Source organism: Thalia democratica, unplaced genomic scaffold (genome assembly GCF_965202585.1).
Source record: "Thalia democratica unplaced genomic scaffold, ktThaDemo2.hap1.1 HAP1_SCAFFOLD_574, whole genome shotgun sequence".
Taxonomy (NCBI): Eukaryota; Metazoa; Chordata; class Thaliacea; order Salpida; family Salpidae; genus Thalia; species Thalia democratica.
In genome coordinates this window covers 19124-31219 of record NW_028139598.1, presented here as the reverse complement: position 1 = coordinate 31219, position 12096 = coordinate 19124, and the positions used below count along the sequence as shown (strand labels likewise).

General features: G+C 27.7%; 1 protein-coding gene across 1 annotated transcript; it reads right to left on the bottom strand.

Moving 5' to 3' along the window:
• Positions 1-7146: 7146 nt before the first annotated feature.
• Positions 7147-11375, bottom strand: LOC145846699 (lactase/phlorizin hydrolase-like; the record flags this gene model as incomplete). The annotated part of the gene is made up of 8 exons (XM_082953345.1): positions 7147-7232; positions 7725-7889; positions 8246-8403; positions 8764-8851; positions 9219-9384; positions 9859-10083; positions 10583-10772; positions 11179-11375. Coding segments are annotated over 8 exons (1275 nt in total), but the record flags the coding sequence as incomplete, so codon positions are not given.
• Between the last annotated feature and the right edge of the window lie 721 nt (positions 11376-12096).

Genomic DNA, 12096 nt, shown 5'->3' with positions numbered 1-12096 from the left:
AGTATAGTTTAGTTTAGTTGGCTACATTTGCTTGCGGCCGCAATTTGCCGACCCTTGGTCTTAGAAATGCCTGGAATTTTTTTTTTTAATTTTAGAAAAAATTATTAATATAAATTTTAAAATTACTATATTACAAAACTTATTTTATCCATATCTCAACAAATACTTAATAAAAAAAAAGTTTTTTTGGTATTAAAAAGCTCACATACGCATTTTTAATGTAAAGATACTTTTTGAGTTGTGGCCCTTTAAGTTTAAAAAAAAATTCCGTGATTCGATTAAATTGTCAAAGATTATGTTTTGTTTAGATATTTAAAAAATCAATGGTTATAAAAATTAATAGGTTTTTATATTTATTTAATATAAATGCTGCTAAAACCCTGTAGTAAAGGATTTTGAAAATGAAACGCTTTATTTTTTTAGAGTCCATAATAAATTTCTGAAATAAAAGATGCAACGTGCAAATCCGACACGTACATTATAATGGTTTTTAAATAATAAAACTGCTTGCCCAATATTCAATGCAATTATTTGGATATTCAATGTTTTTAAGATGTTTTAAAATAGCGTTAATTATTAAGGATATCGAAGAAAGTATATACTTTATAATCGTATGCTGTTTGTATAGTTTAAGCTGAACAATTTAACTTTTTACTAGTTAAAAGAGCACATAGAATATTTTTACAAACATTTAAACTTTAACGTACTGTTTAGTGCAAGTTAAAATAAAAAAATATAAAAAAATTTTTGACGAAAATAAGTACTTGAAAAAAGTTATGAATTGTTTTTCCTATTCTGTGTTATAACTAAAAAAATTTAACAGCACGCTTTTAGATGTACACAAAGCATAGAACTATTTGAAAACTTATTACTTATTACTAAAACTTGTTTTTAAATTTGATATAATAATATACTAATTTATTGTTTAACTTATTGCGTTACGCCGTTTCTCTGCAGAGCAATTCATCAGACGCAAACAAAAGCTTAAAAACAAAAAATGCATAGCCATGAATTATTATAACGCAATTATAAATAATACACCCGTACAAATAATTTTAAGTTTTAAATATGACTGCCCATTAACATGCAGTTAACAAAAATTAAAATAAAACGAAATATAGGTAAGTTTAGTTGTTGTCTTCTGTTAACTATACATTATCTAAGTACATTATAAAAAAAATTGGTTTTGTACAAGATTAAAACAATATTTTTTACATAGTAAGCTTTGAAAATTGTAAACATTAGGATTTATAGGGGATTTTAAAAACCAAAAATAGTCTTTTACGAAAAGGTTGTATATCTAAAAACGAACATATATACCCAATTGAAACATAAATATAACGAAGCAACTAATTAAATAGAATAAAATGCACTTAGTTAATGCGATTAAGAATCAACTAAAAATATTCCCTTGGGTAATGAGGGCACTGTGTAACCAGGTCATTTCTATTATTTAGCACTTGCTATGTATAGTCTTTGTAGGTTACATAATGAGCACTGAAGTTTGGTTTGAATATACTGTTGATTTGTCTAAGTCATTTCCAGTTAATTGTGTATTTTTCGTCTTTTTCATACAATTTTCATATGTAGTTGGCGAGTTTGGCAGTTGAAGGGCTTTTTCTTGCTTGGTTTAGGAAATGATGCTCTATGTTCGACTTTCGTAGAATCTGTTCTTGAAAAGTCTTCGAGTGGATCCAATAAATGACATATTTTAATTTTTCTCAGATGAGGCAATTGCTTTGTAGATTAAATTATGGATTTACATTTGTTCATAACTAGAAGATGTTTTTTGTTTTTGCAGTTACATAGTTCTATTAAAAAACAATTAATTAATTACTAAATTAAATTACAACTACTATGACAGATTGATTGTGTGTAACTATAGTTCTATTTTTTATCTAAAACTGTAATAATAAAGTTCATGCTTCTCACAGAATATATTTAAAAAAAAGTATTACGATGTTTATTTAAAGCCTACAAATTATACAGTAATCTAAATAAAGTTACGAGTAGAAGCTAAAGTAGGTGTATACATGTATTCATTAAAATAAAAGTAATTTCTATAGATTTTTAGAGGTTAATAGTTAATAATAGCTAAAATACTTAATGTTAAATCCGACTGTTATAAAACTTTATATTAATTGCAATTATTAAGTCTAATTTAATCTAGACCTACTTTAGCTTCTATTCTTTCATTTCTTTCATTACAGTATTTAATTTTTACATAATCCAGTTGAAGTGTGTTAATCCGTTAACACACAGAAACATATTTTGGTACAATAAAGTTAGATTACTGTAAGATTTTTATTTATTTTATATTCCAATGAAGTTGTTTTACCAGGATCTGTTGTTGACATACACTTAAATTTATATTTTGAGTAGTTATCTAAAGTTTATTCATTAATATAAAATCCCAATTTTAAATGCAATTGATTGTTTTAATGCATTTAATTATTCTTGATTCTACATGTATTCGCTGATTTAAGTTTCGACTTTTTGATAGTATTATTACTACGCTTTAAAATAAAATTACTTAAATTACACTGCGAGTTGACTAATTAGTTAAAAAATGGATATTTTATAGTAATAAAAGTAAACTATTAATGTAACTACTTATAATTATGATAGAATTACTTTTAATTCATTACAAGGTTAGTTGTTTCGAGCCTTAGTTTAGAAATTAAGTCATTCATGTCGTATATTAATAAAAAGAGTTTATTAATGCAACTAATTATAAAAACATGTATTTATATAAGTTATACTGCAAATTATATAAGTTGTAGTTGAAAGGTTTATTCACGTCAATAGTTGTTAGTTTTTAAAAGTTATGTTATAAAAAGTTTTTCAGTACTAAGCTAATTTAGTTGTAGTATCGATTAGGTTATAAATATTGGGTAAAATATAGTTTATAAATTATTCAAAAATCTCATTTTTGTCCTGAATGAAGTTTAATCGAAATTAAAAAAATTTAAAATTAAAACAAATATGATGTTCTACATTACTATCCGTTTGTAATAGTTAGAAAAAAGGAAATAAAGTATGTATAATAAGTTTTATATGTTTTACACTTTTGTAGAACTTAAATAATTCTAAAAAGTAAAATGTTATTCTAGAAAAGTAACGTATAACAAGTAAAACTTTCTAACTAACTTTTCTTTAAACTTTCTAAAGTAACACAGTAATAATTTTCTAAACAACAACATACTAATGTTGTAAAAGCAAACAATTAGTTAAAGTGTTTTATAACAGAAAAAATGTAAATATTTATACTGCCTATAACATAATTAAATTGCGTAAAATGACTGATCACTATTTTCAACAATATTAAAACTTGAAACTAATCAGAAAATAAATTATTTTATGTAAAAGAAACGTTTTGTCTATGTTACTAATAAAACTGCATTGTATCTGGTTTATATTTATTTTATTTTTTACTTGGTATTTAGTTTCGTTTTAATTTTTGAAACTATATTTCTTGCCTAAGCTTCTAGATTTTCTATTATAATTATCCGTTATAAATAATTTCAGTACTTGGTAACAAAATCTCACATATTTGTGAAATAAAATTAGCTCTGGGTCTTTTTTACAATAAATATTATAATTTTATTCTTTAACTTCAAAAATAGTTTATATAGAAAAAAAAAATACCTTAACATATTAAAATTAGTGAAAAGTATTATCTTTATAATTCAAAACCGAAAATGATAACAGAAGGTTTTGAAGTCTGTAATATTTTTATATTACATGTTTCAAAAAACAATAACCCTTTCTACTATCATTGTTTTGAATATATCTTAACTTGTTATAATATAAAAAAATAAAAATATTAAATAGAAATTAAATTAACTAAAGGTTTATTTTTACAATAAATGTTATCTTTTTTTTTAACTTCAAAAATAGTTTATATAGAAAAGAGAAATACCTTAACATATTAAAATTAGTGAAAAGTATTATCTTTATAATTCAAAACCGAAAATGATAACAGAAGGTTTAGAAGTCTGTAATACTTTTATATTACATGTTTCAAAAACAATATACCTTTCTACTATCATAGTTTTGAATATATCTTAACTTGTTATAATATAAAAAAATAAAAATATTAAATAGAAATTAAATTAACTAAAGGTTTATTTTTACAATAAATATTATATTTTTATTTTTTAACTTCAAAAATAGTTTATATAGAAAAGAGAAATACCTAAACATATTAAAATTAGTTGAAAAGTATTATCTTTATAGTTCAAAACCGAAAATGATAACAGAAGGTTTTGAAGTCTGTAATATTTTTATATTACATGTTTCAAAAAACAATAACCCTTTCTACTATCATTGTTTTGAATATATCTTAACTTATTATAAGTATCAAGAGTTAAATATATTTTTCTGTTAAGGCTATTGATAGATTAAATTTAGAAACCCCAACAAACCTTATTAAAAATTTGTAAGAAAGACGATGCTAACTATTCGGCAGCACCGTTCAAAACTTAAGACATCATTATAATCGAAAAAAAGTCATTACTGTGGTATACTTTAAAAAAAATTTTGGATAAAAAAAAGGCATCCGACTTTCGTCGAACGCCTATGAAAAAATATAACAAAAAATTTTGGGTAAAAAAAAAAGGCATCCGACTTTCGTCGAACGACTTTGAAAAATATTGAAAAAAATTTTGGGTAAAAAAAAGGCATCCGACTTTCGTCGAACGCCTTTGAAAAAATATTGAAAAAAACTTTGGGTAAAAAAAAGGCATCCGACTTTCGTCGAACGCCTTTGAAAAAAACATAGAAAGAAAAGTTGAAAAAAATTTGAGCAAAAAAGGCCTCCGAATTCGCCCGCGGGCGAATTCGGAGGCCTTTTTTGCTCAAATTTTTTTCAACTTTTCTTTCTACATTCTACTGACCCTTCCTACAACCCAACATTTCATTTTCAACAACTTTTTCTAAAAAACACTCCCCCCTCTATTACAATTGCTTTCTCGGAGCTCCTGCTTCCCTTGCAAAACATTTCGCTTCTACTGACCTCTGACTTTCAAAGCTTAATTGAGATTAAGCCGATTTTTTACTTGTTACATTTTGAGTGATTCGCCTTAGCATTTTCTAGTATCTCGCCTACTCTGCTTCAGTCGCCCCGGCCGAACCTTCACCTCTAGAAATGCTTTAATCAATCATACTGCACTCAAACAGACTTTTTTCTGGGCTGAATCATGTCAGAGCTCGTTTATAAACTGCCTTCCGAGAGACCGGCTTTTATGCTCAATGGCTTGCTTAGGACGGTACCTGCCTTGCTCTCGCTTCACCTTCCCTCGCTACTTACTAAATGAGGTCTGCTATACGACCTTTAACGCTTAGCTGCGCTCTTTCGATGCCAGCTTGAGTCGACGGCCACGTCGACTCAAGCTATAACCTATATGCCTGCAAAAACACTGCCAGTTAACCCGCCTTGACGACGTCTACCCGCCTCGACGTCTAGGCTTTTCTTCAATAACCTTTGCATTATAAAATCCCTAAGCTGACTAGGTCGTCAGCTTGTCGTTTTTCAGAGTGAAAGCACTCTCTTAATAGTGTAATACTATGCATACGCGTATGATGCTCAAATGTTGGTGTTTAAAAACTTGTATTAAGCTACCTCAAGAGAGTCAAAAATGTTTCTACCTTCTTTCATAACATTTACTTGTTTAAACCATTACTTAACTTCTATCTTATACTCTTTATTTGTTTACCAACTACACTACGCACATCGATAAGGACACTAAGAGGTACGCATTTGCGTTAAGTACGCACTTAGATTAAAAATATTATTTTAATACTGAATGTAAACGTTTTAAATAACTATACTTTTTTTTGATGATATTAAAATCTGATTTCTATCAAAGAGTGCTGAAACTTGTTTATTTATTGATGGATATGATATCTAAAGAAGGCGACCACTGGTTTTATTATTCAAACAATTATGATTTTAGACAAGTAAGCCAGTGAAAAAACAACAAAATAAATACAAATATTTTAGTTATGAGTCTTTGAAAGAAACACATATAAAATAAATAGATAGAAATTTTCTGAATTAGTTTTTTTTTTTTAAAGCAAGTACATATCATGCTAATATCAACAAGTTTATCAATATGCTGAAAAGAAATAGACAACAATGTTATGAAAATAAAGATGTAAAAAGCTTGAGTGAATCTTATATACAAAGTAAGACTATTTAAGATTTTATCCTATTTATTTTGTTTTACTTTCTAATTTTTAAGAAGTAAAGAATTAATCACCTTTTTGTTATTTACTAAGTAATCTCATATTAAATGATAAGTTTAAATATTGCATCTCTAGATTTTGTAGCAATACTTAATTTTAGAATGTAAAAAGTAAATTTTTAATACCTTTGAAAATATGTTTGAAAAACATAACTCTAATGTTCAAACTAGTCATATTAGTGAAAGTTTACTAAGCTCAGTATTTTATTTATTTAATTTAAATAACCCTAAATGTAGTATTTAAACGATAAACTGAACAAAAACTAAAGTCTTTCAACTTTTACGTAAAAAATGTTATATAAGTTATCATTTTTCAAACGTGTTCGTTTAAAGCTTTAAACTAGTACTGCATAATATATATGACAGGCCCGCAAATGTTAACAAAGTTGCAGATAACACAGCCCGCAATAAGTAAATCTGCAGCCAGAGAACGTGTAAACCTGGCTATGTTAACTCTAATACTTACACTAGACATTCTAGGCTTAATGTGGATAGATAAAAGAAAGATCTCGGTACAGTTTCAATGAAGCTAAAAATTACACTTGATAAATTATTAAAAAGTTCAATTCTTTTTCTCATTTGTTAAAGAAATAAGAACTTTGAGCAATTTTCGACTAAATAGTTATGAAATTATTATAAATGTTATATAAATAGAATAAGGTTAAAATGATTTGGCCCGCAAGGATCTATTTTTTACCACATCTGAAACGACGCCACCCTTCCTTAGTAAAATGCAATGTTAATTTAAAATATTGTATATAAAAGTCTTTGTATGTATCACAATAGAAAGGCTAAAATTTATAACAAGTTTATTAAAGACAAAAAACCAACAAAAAAAAAAGTAAACAAATAAAGAGTATAAAAAAAAAACTGTGCGAAATATTACGTCATAAAGGTTTTAAATAGCAGACATACTGACGTTTTCTTTACCGTGAAGATCTTCTCTGTACCTCTTTGACTTTTTTGCTTTCTTTATTTTGTATCCTAAATATAAACAAATTGTTGTCATACAAGTAGTATAAAAGTTTAATAAGTAACAAATAAAATCATAACTTCAATTTTTCTAGTAGTTATTGTATATATAAATTACTAAATAAATTTGTTAAATTAAATTGAAGTAAAATATAAGTTGTTCAACAATAAATCAAATAGCATATCATTTTTATTTTATTAATAGACAGTACAAACTGTTTCTCTATCGTATATAAACACCATTAAAAAACTTATGTTATCAAAGTTTACAGTCATACTTTTTTTTAATATACGTGTAAAATTAAGTTTAATAAAACCTTACAATTAAGTTTTAAACTTTATAAAACTAATTTGTTAATTGAAATTGTATCAACACATCAGGTAACTCTTGTTTATTTAATAACTACTAACTTAAATATTTTAATAAAGTATTTCTGACAAAATCTGTTTTTTGATTATCAAACTATATCACAAATTTTTCAAAATAAATTCAGTAACAATTACCTGAATAAATTGATCCAAATATGAACATGCAGAAGAGAGCAATAGAAACACCAAACAACGCGTTCAACGCGGTCAGGGCTGAATCTGAATCAAGCTCGTTGCCAAGGAAATTCACTGAAAACACCTCACCGACCTCGCCACCGTCAGGTTTCTCAGGAGGAAGTACTGTAAAATGAGGTTGAAATGATTTTAAGTATAACATTATTGATCCCAAATACAGCACTTTTTCATTTTCAAATGTTCCAAGTTCTTGTTTCAAAGGTAATTTGAGAAATTTACGTTGTTTATAAATCATTTTTTACCAAAAATACACTAACATAAGCATCATTTAAATCGTGCAACTCAGTTTGGCTTCTTAAAAATCAAGTTGAGCACTAAAAATAGATTAAAATTTTACCCATAAAATATTATAAGAACAAAATTACAAAAAATAAACTGTTGTAAGATTGTACAAAAACTTGCTACTTAGTTAAAAAGGTTGTTAAAAGTCAAACTATGCTTGAACAAAGTCTATAACCAACCAGGGTCGAGGTTGACGTTTCTTTCGCAATATTGCAGCTCTTCGACGCCACCCGACGGAAATTTGTTTTCCCTCACAATCTGCTTGTAACATTCAACCGATTGTTTCGCCACCCTCGTCAGCTGAGGGTCGCTGAAGTTCAACCAGTGCATGCCGAACCTTTGGGAAGAAATATCGATTTTGATAAAAATAATTCAACGATTAAATAGCATAAACAATTTAAAATCAATGAAAAATAAAAACATAAAGTAATAAAAAACTTGATGAACAAAGAACACCAAGTTTTTACTTTTTTGTAAAAGCAACAAGTAATTTAACAATGCTTAGCGAGTTTTTTATAATTGAGCTAAGAAGTAGATAGTATAAACATTCGAGTTGTAAAACGATATAAAATCACAAATTAATTTATTAAGTCTGTAATATTACGAAAATATAAATGTTCTAGACAAGATATGTTTTAAAAAAAGTGATTTGTTATTTATTTAAACAGAAATAGATACAAAAGTAACAACTTTAAACCTTTCATCATAACCAGATTGCCATTCAAAATTGTCCATTAAAGACCAAGCAGTGTATCCTTTTACATTAACACCATCTTCATTTATTGCTGTTTGTTTATTAGTATAAATTAATATGTTGATTCTTAGTAGTCTTATACTCTATGTGTTCTTAGTCGTAAACAAAGTTTAAGTAGTTAGTATTGTTTATTTTTGTAGAGTTCTTTAAAACCTATTATGATTCTAGTCAGAGTTTAAACTTTAAATAAATTAAACTAGAGTAAAATATAGCATATTTTGTATAAACAAAGTAAAGAAACTCATCAATTCGTTAAGTTAGAACAATATAAACAAAATAGTTATAAATAATTGTCAAGTTAAATACAAGGTAAATACTTAAAACAAATGAAAAAAAATGTCATAAAGCCTTCAACACATATTTTAATACAATACCTAAATAAGAAATTATTTCAAAACCTTTAAGAACTTCGTTGAGGTAACCGACGTAATACTCCTTCCTCCAATAATCGTCCAGTTCATGGGAATCTCCCCCTTCAGAAACTCCGTTCTCGGTGATTATAATTTCCGGGTCGTTGTATTTTTCTTTGATGTAGTTCAGCAGCCGTCTCACTCCCCACGGAACCTTTTTGAATATTGTTTAAGACGTGTTGTTAAGTAGTATCTGATTGTTTTAGTTCTCTGGTATAACTTTAAACAAAATTATATTTCTCTCTTTTAGTTTTGATAAAAATCGGATTAAATAAATATGTACATAAGCTTAAATAAGTGTTTTAAAAATTAATTTGAGTGTACATACTTCCATAAAATTTAGAAGCGTGTTTGTGTGTTTGTTTAAAGAGATATAAACTACATAGAATAATCAAATTATCAAGGTTGTTCAATTTTTCATAAATCATAACTTACGCAGTACTTTTTAAATATAAGATATGTTAATCCTATTTTTATTTGAACGTGCGTTTCAAAGTAGAAAACGCTTTTATAAATGACACAAGACTAAATTTTTTTTTTACATAGTTTAAAATAACCTAAAATTATATGTTTATTAATTAAAAAACATAAAAATCGTGTACTTCTAACTCCATAAAAAAACAGTTACCTCGAATAACCAAACGGATTTAGCTGTGGGCCACGTGTAATCGTTCTGGTTGCCGCACTCCCTGTCGTCATAGTAACCAACCACGTCATCGCTGGCGGGTTTGAAAGTGTTGTAGGCGAGGTTGGTGGTGTAGTGGTTGAGACCGAAGAAATCCGAAGATCCCCTTATCATTTCCTTCTCTTCGGAGGTGAACGAGGGCAGTCGTGATTCCGACAATCCCTGCTGCTAGGTCGATCTTTCATCGATCAGTGTCTTAGAAGAAAAAATTGTTATCAATTAAAATAAAAACTGCTAAATATAATTTCCTTGAGCAATCTTCGATATTTGACACTTGAGTATTAAAAAAAACGATTTAAAGATAAACTTTATTAAAACTACGTTTTTTACTTTACTGATAAATAGTACCATCAATGTATTAAAATTCAGGTTTGACTTGCAATTTGGTAAAGACTTTTAGTATATAAATACATGACAGTTGACAGTGTAAAAATAGGAAAATAATGTTATTGTGAATATGGTTAAAAGTACTATATTTACTTAGCTGACTAAAAGACAACAATATTTATAAATTCAGTTTATCGGCTATCGAATTTAAAAAAATAATAATAAATTTACACACTAATACAAATGTTTAGATAAAAAAAGAATACTTGTATTATTAAATTTATATCTATACTAGAAGTTACTTAGCGTGTACAGAACTAAAAACAATTTCTCAACGCACCTTCATGATATCGGGGTAATCCCCGTCGACGAAGATGGGTTTCGCCCACCACCCGAGGAAGAAGTCGAGCAGGTTGTCCCTGGCAACGTGGTCCTGAAGCTTGTGGGGGTTCCTCGGTTCGGTCCAGTCGCAGTTCATTGTTATTCCGACTTTGCCGCCCTGCGCCGACTTGTACTTGTCCACGTACAACCTGGTTGAAATTTGTTCAACTTTTGTTGTAGTTTTAAGAATAAAGGTAATATATTTATGTTACTATTCAAAATATATGTTTATTTTTTGTCAACAAAAGATACTAGTGAAACAAGTTTGTTATATTTATTGGTACAATAGAGGAAATTACTTTATAGCTAGTTTTTATTGTAGTTTTAATATAGAGTTATCTTGTTTATGTAGTACAAAGTTGTTGAACATTTTAAATATTTTCTGAACTTTTGAATACCAAATAATAAATTTATAAAGCTTAAATTAGTTACAGGGATGAACTTAGTTTATAATGATAACAACGAGCAGACAATGTTACAAAAAATAAGGCAAGTCAAGCCATGGCGTGGGCCCTGATGACGTTGTGGCCGGCCTTGTAGTCGAAATCGCCGGACATTCTCAAGTTGGGGGAATGTATCCCTTCCCCGTAACCCAGCCTGGTGAACACCCACGGCTCGTTGAAGGTTATCCACCTCTTCACCCGGTCCCCGAACAACCGGAAGCACAGGTCGGCGTAGAAAACGTACTTCTCGATTATCCGCTCGTCCGGCCACCCTCCAATATCCGTTTGAGTGTAGTGGATTTGTGAATTAATGTCATGAAAGAATTTTAAGGTTTTTGAAGATTATACTGACTGTAGTATGAAATTTTATTTTTTTATTTATTAAATTGATATTGCTTAAGATATTTTGTTTAACTAAACATAATTAAAAGTAATTTTGTTTCAATACATTGTTTTAAATTGTTTATATATGACATAATAGTAATTTAAGTTATTGTTCATAAACAGGGGTAAAATAAAAACATCTAATTTAAATGTTAAGTTAGCCTCATAAACTTTAAAAGTTTAAGACTAGGTTTGATTTTTAAATTTTTCATATACATAAATAATACATAACTAAAATATAACTTAACTGTACCTTAGTTAATTTACTTCTTGGCTACCACAGTTTATTTAACACTATTGGAATGGATATTGGTTTAAACTAGACTTACAAGTAGATGTCCGATAGATTTTGTGTTTTACTTTATTGTCACAACCAAGTCTTCAACGAAAATACTAAAAAAAAATTAGTTTAAAAGTTATTTTTAATTTTTATATTTAATTAAGTAGTAACTTGTTCATTTTGTTTCTTGTACAATAACTGGGTAGTTAAACTTATTTTAAATGGAAACGGGTCAAAAACGCACTACCAATTACCCTTGTATGGCTTTTTTTAGTATTAGTTTATTTATATTTGTCATTAATATCATTTTACCATCACTGTTACCCCTTACCCTTGGTCAATATAAGTTATAAAATTAGATTTAGA